Below are 20,450 nucleotides of genomic sequence, written 5' to 3' on the forward strand. Positions count from 1 at the left end.
AATTTTTGTGTCATTTCCTTACAACGGACCACTCCAGAAGATATTTATTGCTGCAAGTTTTTCAGGCATTTCTCTTTACAACGTTAGGAGCGTCTGTCTGACTTCCATAGTAGTGTGGGGGTGTAAATTGCATCTTGCAGGAGCTACACGGTAAAGGGTACATCTCAGATTAATCCGTTGCGCAGAATGACAGAATAACACCCACACGCCCACACCCTCTTGACTTCTTCTCCGTCGAATAACGCTAGCTACAGGAATTTTTAGACTCTTTCTACTTATGAAATAAGTAGACATACAAACCTTACTCTTCGTCAGTTAACGATGTATTTAACCTCCATACACAATAAAACTCTCACTTTCCACATAAATATGTAACTTCCTGTAAGTCACTCGTACAGCCGAACGTCAGAAACAAAGTGAGTTACAGTTAAAAGAAAGTTGGCTTGGATACCATAACTTCGCTTAGCATGAATCAGAAAATGTCTTGCCTGTAGAAAGGTTACTTCAGGAGTTCCTTTCCAACTGTCCTTGTTTTAATAACAATAGTCAATGGCACAATAAGCACAGAGCTGCATATAAACTCCACGGTTCTTCCTTACACACTCACTAAAACATCTATGGATTGCCCGACAAGTACTTGTCGATACCGTTCGTCCGCCGCGTCTACTTTCTTCCCGCGACTGATTTTAAACTTGCACACACAAACGTGTGACGAGCAGTAGGTAGGATTCTACCGTCCCACACTCATATCCAGAACATCGTGTGTTCGAGACGGTAGAAGACAGAGTGGTTCTAGAATTTACATCGAAATTCTCTGATCACTACAAAGGTTATTCTGCAGCGCGTAAAATACAAAGGGAATTTTGTCGGAGCCAAACATATGCTGTATTCTGTGTCATATAGACTAACACAGAACGCAAAAATTACTGAGATTCTATCGATTCTCGACCATACCAGGTTATTTTATTGGTTTGTTGCATAAGTTCGTAGCGTTGTTGTTTTGCAAGTTGGAATTCTGATTGTTATGGGTTTATTTATCGATTTTCATTTTTTATTTGTGGTTCACTGTTGTTATTTAAGATTACATACAGTTACTTTCTCATCTGGAGATAATGAGGTGTTATGCACCTGGCAGAACAGCGACGGTGGGTGGGGTGCACAGTACTACGAACTGCCTCCCCGAGGTGTAACCATCACTGCTGGCATTTATTGCCAACAACTGAGACATCTTGCAGACGCAGTAGAAGAACAAATCCAGGAATACCGAGAGAAATAATGCTACTTGACAAAAAACACTATACAAGAGTTGGGCTGGGAAGTCATTCCGTATGCACCTTTTCTCCTGATCTTGCTCCCTCAGATTTTCACCTTCTTCAACCTCTATTGAACAAATTTCAAAGAACTTCCTTCCGGATGAAAATGCGCTCCGAACATAGCTCGACGAGTTCTTCGCCTCGAAACCATGAATGGAAAAGTTACCATACTGCTGTAAATAGTAAGGGAGACTACGTTATTGATGAGTAAACTTTGTTATATATTTTTGTTGTGTTTATTGAGCTTATGGAAAAACGGTGTGAGCTTATGTACAAACCTAACAGTTCAGAAAAAAAAGAACATTACTTACAGTTGAAAACAGTGCAGCTCGTTTTCATTTTCTTGTATGATCTGCTGGACGGACTTAATGAAGGCAGAACCACTGGTGCATACCAGCAGAAAACAAGGTGGCCCGCTCAAGTGGGTACATACTGACTGACTTACCTGTTTTTAATGGCTGGCAAAATACTGAGCCGCGACTGGAAGATCTAAACACGTGTGTGTTTCTTGTAAGCTCTATGCGTCGGCTATTTCGGATACAGAGATCGAAGCAAAGTCATCGCCGGCAAGCGTATCTTAACGGCTTCTGGCCCAGGGTATACGCACTTTCAACATTACATCGCCCTGTTGCCTAAGTGCAGGGGCAGTTTGGCTGGCTAGGGGTGAAGGGTGCGAGGGGAGTTGAAACTTGATACATGCGCGCGCCCGCACACACACACACACACACACACACACACACACACACACACACACACACACACACACAGCCACACACAGTTTTCTCTCCTAGTCAAAGCCCAGCGTTTTACCAACCATTAAAAAGGAAACAACCAATCAGTATGAACCCCCTAGATCTAGTCATATTATTCTCTATACCCCCAAATTGGCCTCCAAAAACGACTGCAGTTCGACCTTTGCACGCACTTTGGTGCAAGACACAATTAGCTCGCAAATTAAGTGTCACGGTGTAATTTCCACGTCTACATTGTATGTGTTGTTGTTCTATAATAATACAAATGACATGTGTCTCGCTCTATTTACAGTAACAATGTAATTGGCAGGTTACAGTACACTTGGTGTCTAAAATACTACAGTCGACCCTCACATTAATTGCCATAACTTTATTTAGCAGATGCTGATAGTTGTGAATACTATCGAACCATCAGTTTACTAAGTCATGGTTGCAAAATATTGACACGAATTATTTACAGAATAACAGACAAACTCGTAGACTGGAGAACTGGAGAACATAAGTTTGGGTTCCAGACAAATGTAGGAAAACAAGAGGCGGTACCGACTGTACGATTCATCCTACAAGATGACGTGAGGAAAGGCAAACCAGGCGCATGTAGATTTAGAGAAAGCTTTTGAAAGAGTTGACTGGATTACACTCCATAAAATTTTGATGACAGTAGAGATAAAGAACAGGGAGCGAAAAGTTATTTATGACTTGACCAGAAGCCATACTGCATATACTGCAACTTCAAGAATCGAAGGGAATTTAATGGAGAGTGGAGTGAGAGAGAGTTGTAGCCTACACTTGATGTTATTCCATCTGTACATTGAGTAAGCTGTGAAGGAAACCAAAGAGAAATTTGGGAAGGGAATTAAAAATCAGGGAGAAGAAACAAAAACTATGAGATTTGTCAATGACATTGCAGTTCTTACACAGACGGCAAAGCGCTTGGAAGAACAGTTGAAGGGAATAGATAGTGTCTTGAAAAGTGATTATAAAATGAAATCAACACAAGCAAAACAAAGGTAATGGAATGTAGCTGAATTAAATCAAGCGTCACTGAGGTAATTAGATCGGGAAATAAGGCACTAAACGTTGCAAGAGTCTTACTATTTGGGCAGCAAAACAGTTGATGATGGGCGGAGTAGAGAGGATATAGAATGTAGACTGGCAATACCAAAGAAAAGCGTTTCTGGGAAAAAAAGAATTTGTTAACACCTAACATTAATTTAACTGTTAGGAATTATTATCTGAAGGTATTTGTCTGGAGTTATGCGGGTATGGGAGTGAACCGCGGACGATTTTTAGTTCAGACAAGAAGGAAATAGATGCTTTTGAAGTGTGGTGCTATAAAAGAATGCTGAATTGTAGACGGGTAGATCGAAAAGCAAATGTGGAGATGCTGAATCATATTGGAAAAAAAGAAATTTATGAGACAACTTGAGTAAAAAAAGGGATTGTTTGATAGTACACATCCTAAGTCATGAAGGCGCTATCAGTTCAGTATTGGAAGGAGGTGTGAGGGATAGTAAAGACTGAAGAGGGACACCAAGGTTTGAATACAGTAAGCAGGTTGAAACGGATGTATGTTGCGGTAGTTATGTAGAGATGAAGCGGCTTGCACAGGTTAGACTAGCACCACACCAGTACCGCGGTCTCCGATTTTCAAGTAACTGTTGGCCTCAAGGAATGCGGTCATCCGTATTTCGGATGAGCGCGCTGCTCTGGGGAGCCGCCTTGCTATTTTTTCGAGAGGATTAGACTATGTGTCACCACCAGGTATCTCCATATGCTTTCTCTCTCTCTCTCTCTCGTTGTCATCAAGAACATAAACCTGACACTAAATTCTATACACATTCGACTCAAGCCACCCGCGCTGTTGAGGTACATTTACAGTTCTCGAAGGAAAGAGGTCACTGTGCGCGAGGAAGGAAACCTCTCCAAGTAGGTGACTTGGGGATTTTACAGGCGATAATACCAAGCCACTTTATCTTGTTTCGCAACAAATCGCGCATATTCGGGCGCTTGTTAGCCTGTAGACGTACAGTATCTTTTCTTACAGCATTCTACAATCCACCGTCACGGTGCTCTAGGGATAGCATCTATTAGTAATTGAAACGTTCTGGGTCCCGAGTTCGATCCCAGACTCTGCTTACACTTTTAATAAAAATCATCAGTAATGGCGGCTGAAGACTTCCGGCACTAGCTGTCACCGTTGTTCTGCCAATGGCCTTGCCAAAGAGGGCGGACAAGCGGATGGTTTGAAGTGGCAGCCTGTCGCTAAAAAGCGTGGGAAATTTCAGCTAAAAAGCGGCAGTATTACCAAAGATCAACGGAGAGAAGTTGTATAAGGCAAAGGAAACCACTGCATTAAAGACACATTCTGTGTATCCATAGGTAATTTAAAAGTGTCATGATAATCTCTCCACTGGCAAAAGATTCCGGATTAGTCCCCCATATGGGTACTGGGGAGAGGAGTGCCAAGAGGGAGGTGAACATAAGAAAAAGGCCGAGCGTGCAATGTCAGAACTTCCAACATGGCAGGGACGCCAGAAAATTTGGAAAGGGAAGGGCAAAGTCTCAGTCTAGATACAGTTAGCGTCAGTGACGTGAAATGCAAAGCAGGCACGATTTTTGGTCAGACAAGTATTTGGTAGTAACAACAGCGCCAGAATATTGTGTAACGGGAGTTTGACTCATCATCAACAGAAAGGTAGGGTAGAGAGTTCAGTGATAAGATTATTCTCAACAGAATCGACAATAAACCATTGCCAACAACAGCATTTCATGCTGACGGCAGAAGCAGAAGAAGACGCGATAGACATAAAGTATGTAGCGATAGTGAACGGATAATTAGGCATTTACAGGGAGATGATAATCTAATAACCATGGGTGATTGGGGCGCTGTAGTAGGAGAAGGAACAAAAGACAGGGCTACGAGCGAATATTCGCTCGGTATTAAGAATGAGAGTGGAGAAGGGCCAACTGAGTTCTACAATAAATTATTTAGTTAGTAACAGCGAATACACCGTTCAAAAATCACAAGAGGTGACGATATACTCGGTAAAGACCTGGAGACATAGGAAGATTCCGGCAGGATTACACAGATTCTGAAATCAGATACTGGTTTGTATGGCTGACCAGGGACCTTATATGAGAGCTTGCTGAAAAGTAAAGCCTCTAATTTTTTATGTGAAAACTCTTAAAGGTTTTTAAATAAAACAACTTTTATTAACATTCTGCATCTTTATTCTTCATGTCTTCATATTGCCGCTCTCTCCCGCTAGAGGGCTCCGAATAATATCTTGTAACATGGTGATGTATAACGTAACTATGATGGTGCCTGAGAAACAGCGTCCTGTAATCGAGTTTTGGATTCGTCCACACATGGGACACCGCCATTTTCAGCATAACAATGCCAGACCACTCACGAGCACTGCGACATTTGCAACAATCCGACGCCTAGGGTCCATTGCCATAAATTATCCCGGCTTGGCGCCACCCGAGTTTCATCTCTTTCCAAAACTTAAAGAACACCTTCGAGGACTTCACTTTGATGCTGATGAAGCGGTGCAAGAAGAGATCAGGTTGTGGCACCATCAGCAAAGTCAAATATTCTATAGAGACGGGTTCTATAAGTTGTAGTTAAAGATTCATCTTGGGAATTACGGCAAGAGGCTGGACAACAACCAAACAGATTTTATTACTGTAAAGAAAATGAAATGGAGATGGGCAGTACACACAGCCAAGTAAAGGGTGATAGATGGTCCACTGAAGTTCTTTCCGGGATTCCAAAAGATAAGAAAAGATGGAGACGATTATCTAATAGAAGGTGGGCAGATGAAATCAGAAAAGATGTAGGAGTAACATTGATGCGTGTAGCTAAAGACCTTAATGCACGGCAAAAATTGGAGGAGGCCTCCATCCAGCCATGGAAGTCAAATGACAGATAATGGTGGCAATGAACAGTCACATAAATCTTATTTTATTTTTTATGGCTGGCCTTTGGGAAATACAATACCTGATAAAAAAAAGTGAAGCAACCAGGAAACATGGTCGGACGTTACTGCAGGTACACATAATTGGTAGATACGTAAATAATTAGAGTTGCAATAACCTCTGACAGCTACAACGCCCACCAGAGAGCCTTAGTGTAGTTCTTGTTTAGTGTTGGTAGCAGGCCTGGAAGTATACTACAAGGCACGTGAACAGTGACAGGTGTTGAGTGACCGTTCTGAAGGACACGAAGATGCTGCATACTCCCATACGACCGCGTTATCATCATGTGACAGAGGCTGAAAGCGTCGTCGCTGTGGGTTTCCGTTTGGTCAGCTGGTCGAACCGTGCAATATTCTTGCTTTTGGGGCATTCGGATGTGACAGTGGCTCGATGTCGAACTGCATGGCAACGTGAGGATAGGCTACTCGTCGTCAAAGTTCCGATACACCGCGTCTGACCGCCACAAGGGAGGATCACCATATTGTGCACCAGCATAACACAGCCCCTACACATCTGTACCTGTCATCCGAGAACAATATTGTGTCATTCCGCGTAACTGCTCAAAGAGTATCAGAAGCCAGACTACGAAAATATCACCCACGCACGGGCTGCCGTTAACTCAACAACACAAAACACTGGCTTTAGAACGGTACAGCGACCGGAAAGCATGGACTGCTAATGAATGGCGTCTCATTATGTTCAGCAATTTATTGCGTTCTGCACCATCCCAGATGATAATCGCTGGCGACTATGCCAACGATCTGGGGAGAGGTTCCGTTCTTCCAATGTTTTTGAGAGGCACAGTGGTGTTACTCAGACGTCATTGTATGGGGAGCCAGTAGGTACGGCTTCAGGTCGTGGGTGGTAATGATTGAGGAAACTCTGACAGCAGAATGCTACATCATGTGCATCCTCATGTGTTACCGTAGTGCCATGTTTCAACATGTCTCTATGGACCATCTGTGTGATTTTGAGGTACTTTAGTGGTCAGCAAGACCCCCTGATCTGTCCCCAACAGAACATGTGTGGGACCAGGTAGCATTTCAACTCCACCTTAATGCCAGTGTACCAAACATCAAGGACCAGTCACAACAATTGCGGGCTGTTTGCTTCAAGAGAGGATGCAACAGCTTTATGACCTCCTTCAGTGCATGCATCCAGGTCAGAGAGGATGCAAAGTCTTACTGATAAGTGGGCTCTACTGCCAAGTTGTTTGTAAGTGTGACCACCCCTGAAGTAACATCACATAAGTCTTATGTCTTGGACCATACGAGGTGGCAAAGCCGGCACGTAATAAAGGTAGTACAGAGATTACACTGAAAAAAACACGTTTATCTGTAAACACACAAATGCACAATTCTCAGCTCCAATGTGAAATAGAAAATAATATCCACTTCTAGGAGAATGATGATGATTCTCATAGTTGATGAGAAAGTCCCTAACTGTTGTCCACTTCAGTGTCCTTCATCTGTGTTCAGTCAGAGTCCAGTCGGTCTCTGGTCAGTCTCCGATCAGTATCCATTCAGTTTCCGGTCAGTGTGCTAGATGGTGCCCTAGTTGCTGTCCGAGATGGTGTCCTAGACAGTGTCTGACTTAATCGAGCACAGGCTGCTTGGTGTCTTATAAGGAACTCTAGACTGCACTGTGCCACGTCCAGCTGGAATTCGGGTTAGACTTGGGCTCAGGACACAGTGCAGAGGCAGCAGCAGGTACTGAAGATTATAGTATGGGTGCGGAGTGCCCAGCAGGAGGTAGCTCCACTGTCCATGCATATCAAGTTTCAATTTTGTACTTCTCTGTTACTAACTTTATTCGTAACGCATTTTGCAAGTAATACACACATAAACCACTGATGATCATTGTTTGACACTTAATTTAGGAAAAAAACTAGCTTTTCAGATAATATAAATAGTTGTCAGTTTTGGTTGTATAAAAGTTTACAAAATTTAAAAAATCTTTGATGGAAGATAGTTCTACCTACCATCAACGACCTACGATTACCAAATTAAAAAAGTGAACATGGATGTCATTATAATCGACATTATACTTCGTTCTGCTATATGCATTATTGATGCATAACTTGTCGTTTGTGACTGAATTGTTGTATTTCCAAATAATTTAGCATCCAGTGTATTTAATTATTTCTAACGTAGTTGTTATTACTCTTTCCGAATATTTTAATAGTCTCTGGATGAGTATTTTGAATGAAACGATCCGCAGTGGCTGTAACATAAATTTATTGAAAATCGCGACCGGTTTCACTTCAATTGAAGACGCATCCTCAATTATCTGTACAAAAATGATAAAGAAAAAATTTTACAAGGAAAACTTTTTTCGTTGTAATTTTGGTACAGTTCACCTGAGCATGCGTCTTCAGTTGATGCGACGACCGGTCGTGACTTTCAATAAGGATATTTTACAGTCAGTGCAAATAGTTTGATTCAAAATGTGGAAATTTGGCTGCGGTTGCCCACAATTTAAAATAATATGAGTGAATAAACTGGAAGTAATAAAACCATCTGAATTATGGTTTTGCGCCTTTAATCATAAAACGTTTACACGCAAATATTTTACATATTATCTCATTTGTACAGTAATCAGACGTTTGAAACTGCTGTTTAGACGAGAGTTTGATTCTTTGAAGAATGTTGGAATGGTGTGGGGTAGCAATTGCGGACCGGTAGACAGACCGAGCAGAGGCCTCGTAAATCGGACGCGCGGTGGCGGACGCGCGGCGCTAACGCGATCGCGAACGCGCCCACGCCGGCCGGGCCCGGGCCGCCTGTTGCACCCGGCACGCGCCGTGACGTCACGCGTGCGCGCGCAGCCGGCTGCCGGCGCGGCGGCGGCGACGGCGGCGGCGGCGGCGGTGGCGCGCCAGTCTGAATCCAGCCGGCGACCCTTCCACACAGCAGCAGCACACTACAACACTCGGGCCAGGCACGCACGCTCCAGCCATGGCGCAGCTCATCAACGTCAAGCTCTCCCGCTTCGACTCCCAGCCCTGGGGCTTCCGTCTGCAGGGCGGCAAGGACTTCGGCATGCCGCTCGTCATCCAAAAGGTAAGCAGTATCAGAGTGCCGCGAGGGCAGGTCGCGCGCCGGACGTGGGAGCACTGTGTTCTGTGCTTGTGATTGTTGTCTAAACAGTGTTTCGTGACAATACTCCAACAGTGTCCAGAATACGTTACCGCGTTAATCCAGTCCCTCCAAAGTGGCAGACACATTCACTTCAGTGAAAAAAGATAAAATAATCGACGCAATAAAGATTGAAGACAGAACAGTAATTAACTGAAGTCTCAAATTTAACTAACAGCTGTGCATCAGATGTGGCAGTCTGCTCGAACGCCTCCTATCTGAGTCCACTGCCTTTGCCTCCTGAAGCTCTGGTGCCTTGCACAAAGGTAAAGTCATTATTACTGGAACTCCGCCTTCATTCGAGACCAAACTTTGTCTATATCTCTTATTACCCTCCAATATTTTTCGGTTCTAGCTCATTTTGGAAAGTGGACTTCTGGAATTTTGTGTTTAATTGTTCTCCGCGAACCATAAATCCTTATTAGAAATTCTATGGTGTAGGACAGGCAGAGAGAAAAACACCCAGTGAAAATTGTACAAGGGGGAAGATAAATGAAAACCAAACAGATGGAAAAAGTAAGTAAACTGTTTCTTACTTGGAAAACAATTGTAACTGTTATTATATTTATCCCACTGTGAGACAAGATGATCAGTGCCTTCGTGGAAAAATATTTGCAGTTGCCTACAGAACCATCACTGCAGCCGTGCACTTCTTCGTCCGAAGCTCCAAAAATATGGAAATCACTTGGGGAGAGATTCGGGACTATATGGAGAAATGTGTAAGGGCTTCAAAATGAAACTTCTGGAGCGTTGTCGAAACAACAACCTCAGCAACATGTGGACCCGCCCACATGTTTAGACAACGCTGTAGACGTTTTGCTGAGAGGTCCTCTCCAAATAGTCCCGAACTCTCCCCATGCGATTTCCAAATTTTTTGAGCCCTGAAGGAAGTCATTCGTGGCGACCTATTCCATTTGGACGAAGAGGTGCATGCCTATGTTACAGTCATGGTTCTGTAGGCAACAGCTAACATTGTTCCATGAAGGCATTGACCGTCTTGTCTCAGTGGGATAAATGTATTAGCAGTTATGTTAATCACTTTTCAAATAACAGTTTACTTACTTTTTCCATCCGTCTCGTTTTCATTTGTCTGCCCCTTGTACCATCTTCACTGGGTGTTTTCCTTTCTGCCTGTGCTACAGCGTAGATTTTCTAATAAGGACCTCGTGGTACTTGGAGAGACGTATAATCACAAAATTCCAGAAGTCCACTTTCCAAAATGAGTCAAGAAACATCAAAAAACTGTTCCAGAGACCTTTTCAAGTCCCACACATGATGTATAATTGCAAACTGAAACGACGAATGAAAATTTGTATCTACACCAGAATCCGAACCCGGGCCTCTGCCCACTAGGCAGATGTGCTATCCACTACGCCACCCTGGCACAGTGGCTTTGCGGAACTGCACTGACTACCCCAGCACACCTCCCTGCTCTATGCAACTTACCATTCACGCCTCGGCCCATTTGACTTGATCAAAACCTTTGCCTAGGTGTCAGGCAGGAGTCCCCATTTCGTTCAATGCTGAGGCGCTATTCCAATAAATTTTGCGAGCCTCTGCGACGCTGTTCGAGTTTAGGGGGAATGCCAAGTGGACTGAGGCGTGAATTGGAATTGGGAAAGCCGGCCACGGTGGTCTCGCGGTTCTAGGCGCTCAGTCCGGAACCGCGCGACTGCTACGGTCGCAGGTTCGAATCCTGCCTCGGACATGGATGTGTGTGATGTCCTTAGGTTAGTTAGGTTTAAGTAGTTCTAAGTTCTAGGGGACTGATGACCACAGATGTTAAGCCCCATAGTGCTCAGAGCCATTTGAACCATTTTTTTTTTTTTTTTTTTTTTTTTTGGAATTGGGATTCTAAAGGGAGGCGTGCTAGGGTACTCTGTGAAGTTGTGCAAAAACACTGTGCATAGTGGTTAAAGCACCTGCCAGTGAACAGGAGACCTGGGTTCGGATTCTGGCCTTGGTACAGATCTTGATTCGTTGCTTCAGTCTGCATATATATATATATATATATATATATATATATATATATATATATATATATATATATATATATATCACTGTAGCACTGCCAACATATATAATGCGTAATGACCACAATGCTAAAGCTGGAGAAATTCTGGATAGAACAGAAGGATGCTGAATATGTTTCGTTGCGAATACTACCCGCAAAAGGAGTAAGAAAAAGGGGAAAACGAACAGGCACACACTGTGCCCTCAGCCATACACGTTTCGGTGGTTTGCGGAGCACAGATGAAAAAGCAGTGTCTGAGACCATGACTCCTGTGGACGCTACAGCGTATCAACCAGTGCTTGAGCACAAAACATTGAATATTCATTCAAGAATTGCTGGCTTTCAGTATAACTGTAGACGGTATCAGATTCTCTGTGTTGATCACTTTTTTTGTGTTTAGTAGTTCTTCTTGGCACAACACATTTGTTGATCACCAGTTTTACTCGACGTTATTCATGGCATCGTTACAAGGTGCTGATTGGACTTTATATGTAGGATAACGGTGTCACAATTGTTGTTAGTGTCAGCATCCAAATGTTTCAAGATTACAAAGCATGAAAACAGCCAGGTAGGATCAGAGGTGAATGGGGATTACACAAGAGTTATTAATTACTTTCAGCTGGCGGTATACTACTGAAAAAATTCCAAAATACCTGTACAAAAACGTTCAGAAAAAAGATGATAATTAACACACAATCATTCATTACAATTTCGACAGCCAATGTTAGTTAAGAATACAAGAGTGTGCTACCAACAGCCCAACATATCGATCGCGTGGTTGTCATTAACATAAAATTACTCATTGGGAGAGGAACCAAGCGCAATGAAGGAGTGGTGAAAACACTTGGCTTTTATTGGGAAGAGGACAATGGGATGTTAAATCCTAATCTTCCTTCCTTCCGCGTACTGGAAAGGTATAAGGTTCTGAATCTCCATATATCCAACATGATTTGTGTCTTCGTAAACCTCTCAAGGCGAATGCCAGGGTAGTATCTGTGAAAAACTCCATGGCCGCTTTCCCACCCACTCTCCCAACTCTGTCCTTCGCTCTGTCTATGATGGCGCCATTATCGACGGGATGTTGAACCTTAATCTTCTTTTCCTTCAGAGTCATTCAGTCTTTCGAAAATTTGGCAGCACTGATTGGAAACAACAGCAGTTAACGGCAAAGTGCAGAAAACAAAAAGAAATTAAATGTAGCTCAAACAGCATCACGGTTTGGTCTTAAACAATTTGACTACTCTTTAATTCTCTCTATAGTTACAAGGAAACAGTAACATCATGGCCTGAGTTGATGAATAAAAGAGTAATTAGTAAAGGGTAGAGGGAAGCTAAGGTCACAGGCAAGTGCCGTCAAGTTGCTTAACGTGAAATAAAAGTTAAGAGTATGATATCGAAAGCAGTAGACAGACAATCGCCGCGTTGCAATAACACCAGTAGGAAATCTACCGATATCACAACTATCTACGAAATCCATGGGCGAAGAAAAGTAATGATGATGACGAGAGTGAAAGAAAATAAGAACGAGGTTGTTGTGAAAAACACCATTACACTGAGACAAGGCAGTGATCGTTGTTGTGCACACGGTATAGTATGTACGGTAAAATTATCGCGACTTAATGGCTTAATCACCGAAATCAAGCAGTGTTTTCGTTGCCTACGGGAATTGATCATATTTCGTTTTGATGAACATGTCACGTACCTACACTGGGGGTGCCTCAGAAGCCTTTAGCTTAGCTCGTACGTCTTTGCGCCGCGATGTATGCACACAACACACTTCACTGTCGGCCATGTTGCATAAGCTATAGGCGGAAGACTGACGGTATGCGTTTGATTGCTTCCAGAGCGAACATACTCGACGTGGTTCATTGGACACAGATATCTTTCAAAACTGTATGGCAGTCAACTTTATCATTAAATACGCGTGATTAAAGTAAATACTGACCTTACAGAAATACAGTGGCTGTTTCCATCAGATACATTTTTTTCCTTGACGGTTATATACAGGAAGGGAGCTCAGCGAAAAATACATCACATTATTTCCTGTTCATTTCACACACGGGTTGTGACAAACCAACTGTCTCCAAGCTCCCGAGTTCCTTCGGTCTCGTACACAGGACAGGCAGCAGCCGTTTCCGGGAGCGGTCCAGTTCTTGCTCTATCGTGTAGCGAGTTGCTTCGTACAACAAGTTTTTCATTACTCTTTTCCCGTTTCCACGAAAGACGACTGAAATTTCTCAGTAAGCAAATTGATTAGTCAAGAATCTTCATGAACAGATCCCCATTTGCCTCTGTGACGCTGTAACCTTTCGGGAGACTGGACAATTCTCGAGACTTAGCTAAGTGAAAGATTTAGCTACAGATTCTGCCGGAGATTAAATGTCCCTTGTCACAAGTTTTCCTGTGGTATGATGTCTGACCAGTTACCTCCTTGGAACTGAATTCAATACATTCCGTTGTTATAAATCGCACTTCTTGAAGAGTGGCCTCTGAAACAACGTTGTACTTCCGATATATCTTGCGTAACGCCAAAATCAGACGTAAAAAAGACTGATAAGCTTTTAACGTGATTCTCAGTCAACGTTGGTTTTTCTGAGTGCCGCGATATGTCATTTTGATTGTAGAAAGTTGCTTCAGCTACACGCAGCTAAGTGTCCCGCCATTGAAACGGACTGAAGTCATCCACAATTTCGCACATTGGGATACAGAAAAAGGCTGCCTTGTGCTATAGCTTTAGTCACAGTCATTGCATTTCTCGGTAGCAAAATGTCCCGGTCTCTGTTCATGGTGTGATAGGAAAACGCTCTGTAAACAGAGATACCTCTCAATCTCTCTCGCGAAAAATTATCGTGCTTTCGGCTAACTGTAGGATTCGAAATACACTGCAACAACGTCATTTGCTTCGACAAGGAAAATGGACATTTGTGGTAATTATTATGTGAACGAAACGATGTCTCATGTCATAAGAAGAGACAGACTATCATTCATATACGAACCAGATATTCTTACGACTTCGGGTGAAAATTGCACGGCTTACACAATAAGACATGACAGAGAATACATAGTTGAGCCATTAATTATTTCTCTCAATGCCGAGTGGAAGGAAGGAAAACGAGTAATAGCTCGATTAAGTATTTAGAGTCATTCACAGTTTCTGTTTCGATGTTTAAGTGATAGTATTAAAGAGACGAGAAATTATTCATTGCTGCCGACGGTCTTCAGCTATCTACTCTTTACAACAGCGTTGACTGGTTTGTTCTAAGTGACCCCCTTTCAGTTCTCCAGTAAGGAAACGTAACATCTGTTTCGTGGAGTGAACAAGAACGAGATCATTTGCACTACCAATGAAAACGCGGCGTTTTCTCGCTCAGAACGACTGGAATGGTTGATGAACTGGGTTCGTATTCAGAAGCTATCCTGATTTAGGCATCCCTTAGTTTGAAACCAGTGTCGAGGATAATTTGTTAAATTATTGCAAATGAAAGCAGCTGCCAGACATTTTTACAATTTTTCCCCAGATGGATATCATTAATAATCCCAATTTTAATCGTCACGCACAAGTATTCCTATATGTAGGTGCTGCACTTACGTATGTGATTGTTCTGTTCTGTTTGCTCATTTCGAAGCGAGACTGTGGAGTAGTATTGAGGTGGGATTAGTGTTTAACTGTTTGATGTGCCTTCGATATCGAGGCCGTAAGAGAGAAACTATCTTAGGTGGACAAGGATAGGAAAGAAAAACTGTCCCGGCTTTACTGAAGGAATTAATCTTGCATTAATGGAAACTTATTTACGAAAAACATGGACAACCTAAATCAGAATGGCCGGACTTGAATTTTGATACCGCTACTTCCGCTGGTCCAGTGTAGACCATGCAATCTCGTTCAGTGGTAAACAAGACATTGGATTTTAGAAGAGTGTGAACGCTAAGCGAAACTGTCACTTTCTGCGAATTACACAAGAGAGAGCACATTTTTGCCGACTCTTGCGCCAGTTCGCGGTAAGTTTCTTTCACTTCCTCCATGTACGAAATCCAGAAGGAACTGCTCCTTAGAACTGCTCCTTCGATGAGGAACAACATTTGAATGTTATAGACCGTTGCTGATGTTACAAAATTCGTGAGACGCTAATAGCAGCTAATATAAGGGGCGATCAAAAAGTTTCAGTTTGAGGGCATCAAAAAATTTCCGTTTGAGGTTGTTGCCGCGGCGTATATGCAACCCAGTGCGACTCCGATGCTGATATATAAGCACTGACATGTAAGCAAGGGGTTCGTGTGACCTTCGAATGGGAACTTTTTTGATCGCTCCTCACATGTGTCACGGTAAGAGAGCTGGAATGTTAGACGGATGGTTGCATTACGCCGTGAAGTATTAGTTTCCAGTCCCCAGGCTCTTGGTTCGTTCTCTCAAAACAGCACCCACCTCCGTATCTGAGGTTTCTAACACACATTTGAGCAAAGATAGTTGATTAAAATCCTGATGGTGAGGAAATATTTAACGAATGTATCTGTGTGGCATGGCCAGAAGAGGTAGTAATCTCGAGATTATGATCACCATGTTTTGCGACAATGTCGTAGACCGAATTTCAAACCTGTCCATAGCGTCTCACAGAGTGAGGGAAAGCGACACTGTTGATAGCGAATCGTCCGTCGTATTGGACGTTAATTTCGGCGGACATTTTTGTGCTATTCGAGAAGAGTAGGCTATGTGCCGCAAAAGGCTTTTGTTCTATCCTTTATCTCGTCGTCATCATCATCGTCGTCGTCGTTAAAAACAGCAATAATAAAAACGCTGTACTACAGACACACTTACTATAGCCATGTCAGTCACACTTACCGCAGTCTGGCAAGCAAGCCGCCCAGTCGGCGTCACAAAATATCACTGACCGTGCGGCCGCACTAGTTCACAGTCCAATTCACGTCAGGCCTCTGGGTGCTCTTCAATGAAGTTTCCTTTGCTTCGAGTCTGTCAACAATAGCTAACGAGATGGCTAGTTAATTACACGTTCTATGGATCATTTGAAAGATTTTTTATTCAAGTGGTGTTGAAGGAGTCAGTTTACAAGATACGTGATTATTAATAACATTAAGGAACTTTTTTTCAGTATTACTCTGCAACTATACTTAAAACTAGTTTTATTACAGGCTACCAGTTTTTAAAATAAATATTCATTCTTCTATTGAATGGAAGTTGCCCAGTACAAATGATATTAACTTAGACTGAAAACTTGCGTGGACGATCTGTCAGACATTTTATTTTATTGGTAAAATGATCAAAAATTTTCGTTGGTGTATTTGTACTCCTTCTCGAGTCAATGGCAGCTTTAATAATGCTTAAAAAACGCTATTTTTTCTTCTAGTGCTGTAGGTACTACATCACTATTCTTCTCAAATTGCGATAGATTACGTATGACGAATTTAATTAGCGATTATACTTATTGTGAAGGCCCAGTTAAAATGCATGACACCTTGAAGAGGTGCCCACAAAATGACTTAAGGAGAAGATCACATATTTTTATAGCTTGCTTTTGTGCGATCAATACTTTCCTTCTAAGTGATGAATTATCCCAAAAAAAATTATCTCATAAGCCATTACTGAGTGGAAATATGCACGCTATGTTAGGATGCAGATTCGTTTGTTTCCAAGTCTAGCAATTATACGAAGAGGAAAAGTAGTTTTGTGTGTGTGTGTGTGTGTGTGTGTGTGTGTGTGTCTGATTTCCCTAAGAGACCAAACTGCTGAGCTTCTCGCTCCCTAGACTTACACACTACTTATACTAACTTATGCTAAGACCAACACACACTCGAACCTTTGGCAGGAGGGGCCGCACAATCCGTGACATGGCGCCTCAGACCGCTCGGCCACTACGCGCGGCGAAAAGTAGTTGAATCTAAATGTTAAGACCATCTCAATAATATGCTTCTCGCAGTTCAAGTTTTCATCAATATGTACACCCAAAAATTTGGATGATTAACTGATTCCACTTATACAACTTGTATCGGTACCCGTCTGTGTTCGGTCACTTCTGTAATTCGACGTGAAACCCAAACGACATTCTTGTTATAACACGCAATACACCCACGTAACACTATGTTGTATTTTACTCGGCACAGTTGTGGGATCCCAGTCCTCTCATTTTCAGAATCTGCTGACAGTCATTGTCTAATGGTTTTTCTGAAGCTATTTGGACTGTAGATTTTGCTATGCCACCAAAGTGACGACGTAACTATGATTTCACAAAACCAAATTCGTAAACTCAGCTCTCAACGGGGAGCACTTCCGTAAACATCTAGCGTTCCTTATTTACAGTTATTGTGCAAAAGGTTAAAGGGGAGGTTAAACGGCCAAGCGACGGTTACTGAATAAGTCAGTTTGGTCGGGGCAGAGGAAAACAGACGAACAAAGGAAGATATAAGCAACAAGGAAGAGTTCAGAATGATTCTCATATACGTATGATGAGGATCGTCATGTGCATAGCCAGCACGTATCAGCCGAACAGAATCCTTATCGCGACGATCACAATTGAAAGGAGATGTTATCAGAGACACTCAAGTACTCACAAGTTAGTCCAACGTAATTTCTCTCTTGGTTACGGTGGTGACGAGAATATGTTCAGGTTTCAAATTAAAACATAAAATTATTTTCTGTTATCTTCAACTCGTATGTTAAAGAGACTGAATATAAAAAGCATATTTTATTATAACACTAATTTAACTGACATAAAGACAAGCTGATGTTCTATATTTGTTGCAACTTTGTAGAAAATCCACGTGGTGCAGACTGACAAGGCTCTTAGTAACTGCAGGCCCTGGCAGACACTGTGAATTCACACCGCATCGGCACCCATGTCTTTATGTCTATAAGATGTGTCGACGTGTACGATTGCAAAACAAAGCTTAAAAGATAAAATTCGAGATATCTTTAATTTGTCCCAAGAAAGAAAATTTAGGTCAGTGGTACGCTATAGCAACTGTATAGAAATATGTTTAGAATCTGGTGGTAATTCGCCAAAGCTGGAAGGAGGCAAGACATCCTCACTCCGGATTTTAATAACTGTACAGTGCACAGTTGTGGTGCAGCGCCACAGTCACGCTGTATTCTTCAAATTAGGTGAAGCTATTCGAGATCACAACTGTTGTGTGATGTTAATCTGAACTATTGGTAGGACAAGAAGTCACCAAAACTGTAAATAACTTCTTTATGAAGATGAAGAGGCGCTAGGGGTAAACGAAACTTTCCTTGGTACGTTTCTCTGACACAAGTAAACCCTAGCTAGCGACTTAATTTTTCACCTAGCAGTCTGTCATCCAAGACCTAGTACGTCCGGGAGGGTCAACAGTTGCGAGCTACGCCGGAGAGAAGAATCTCCGAATGTACGAACAGAATCGTCGGCAAACATTGCTGTAGCTCATAATGACTAGGAGTCACTAATATTTATCGTTTTTTACGATCTAGAGAGTCCAGAAATAGGAGATTAGAGAGGGATAGCGGCATGGGATAGTTCCTGGTTATAGCGCATTTAGTCATGAAGATAAAATTAAAGTTTTGGAGTTACCTGCAACCTCGTCTAATAGCCCAATGAACAATAAGAGCTCAGATTGTGGTTGCCCCCTTGTGTATAGCTTGTAATGTCTTTCGTACATTCAGTCATTGAAGATGCTTGCCTGTGAAAAATGGAAGACAAGTACATTTGGGAAAAGTATATGTAACGTTTGTCTCCCTCCGTAGCTGAGGAATGTGCGCTACTGACTGCCATGCGGGGGCACGGGCTTCGATTCCCGGCACTACCAAGGATTTTTCCATGGAGGGAGGACTGGAACGGGAACACCCAGCATTGTGAGCCGAACTGAGGAGCTACTTGAGTGACTTAGGCTCCTCCAAAGTCAAGAGTGGAGAGCTAAGGATGACACGGCGGTCGATCGGATCCGTGTAACTTTACCTTTTAACTAAATGCAATGTGGACAGATCCAAGGTAATCTAGAATTATGACCACATAGGTACTGACGTCGTCACTCACTCGACATACAATAGCACCCTCCTGTATAATTCAACTACGGAACAAACAACGAAGTGCCCAATACGCCAGTGACAGTAGAGACGTCAGTGCAACGTTTTGCTCGTAGTCAGAGCTTTCAAATGATGAGTGGCGCATCACAGCGATGAACACAAAGCCGTCACAACTACGGAGTCTGGCTAATTGACAAGATCCTAGCTCAGCTGGAAGCGTAGCTGCCCAACCGTTATTATCAACAAACAAAGAACAGGAGCAAACTAGTGTGCGATATTTAATAAAAACATCGATGCTCTGAAATAAGTGTGTGGTTTGCAGTGAAGAAGCGCGTGTTGAAGGACATGGAGCAATATGTTTTCGTTATCACATGCCACAGGCATAAACGTACTGTAGGATAATTCCATTTTCCACCACGCTTATTATAAAAGTGCTATCATTTGTACCTTTATCGGCTGATTTTGGCTGTTTGCCACTTGGAGGTGCGTACTCCTATACTCGTAAATTTGTATCGTCGCCGTTTGCCGGTCTGTACAAATGTACATCTGCCATTTTCATACGTAACAGTCGTAGTAACAAGAGCCGCAGTTTTATGTACATACGACAGTGATGTTATTTTAAAGCATTGACTAATATGGAACGTAGTTCTTGCTTATGTTTACTACGACTGTTACATATTTAAAAAAAACGAGACATTTGTATACACCCGAAAACAAGTACACATTTACGAGTATACGAGTAAGCACTTGAAAATGGGAAACAGCTGAAATCAGCTGATTGTGTTATAAATGACAGTGAACGTATAACAGCCAGAGTGATTAATGGAATTATCTTCCAATGTATCATCAGCTGAAGTTGGTAAATAACTCCTTAAATTGCTCCGTGAAGTCTGTACTCACTGTCTGATTTACTTATGCCACTAACAGAGGATACATATATTTAATAAAACTAAGCTTTCGTTCATTTGTGTGAGCGTTGTCATCATCTTGGAATCGAAAGCGGTTGGAAATTGAAACTCTCCGCGAGAGATTGGATGGATGATTACTATTTCACGTGTCATCAACATCGAGGTCCTGTCCTCTTCATAGGAGCCCTCCTGTCATTCGCCTTAAGTAATTTGAGAAAACCACAGAAAACCTAAATCTGGGTGGCCCAAGATGTAATTGAACCCCGCACCTCCCGAATACGCTTTCATTGCCTTAATTATTGCGCAGTCTCGTTCAATTAAAAGGTGTACGTAA

At 42.4% G+C, this 20,450-nt stretch overlaps 1 protein-coding gene across 4 annotated transcripts in view; it reads left to right on the top strand.

Annotated features, from left to right (window-relative positions):
• Nucleotides 1–8,893: 8,893 nt before the first annotated feature.
• Nucleotides 8,894–20,450, top strand: part of LOC124711327 (PDZ and LIM domain protein Zasp-like) — a 296,730-nt gene continuing 285,173 nt past the window's right edge. For all 4 annotated transcript variants that reach the window (XM_047241348.1, XM_047241347.1, XM_047241349.1 and 1 more), the window contains exon 1: nt 8,894–9,111. In XM_047241348.1, the coding sequence (XP_047097304.1) occupies nt 9,007–9,111 (105 nt within the window). In that variant the 5' untranslated portion in view covers nt 8,894–9,006. The remainder of the gene's footprint in view (nt 9,112–20,450) is intronic.

The sequence above is a fragment of the Schistocerca piceifrons genome, chromosome 8, assembly GCF_021461385.2.
Source record: "Schistocerca piceifrons isolate TAMUIC-IGC-003096 chromosome 8, iqSchPice1.1, whole genome shotgun sequence".
NCBI classification, from domain to species: Eukaryota; Metazoa; Arthropoda; class Insecta; order Orthoptera; family Acrididae; genus Schistocerca; species Schistocerca piceifrons.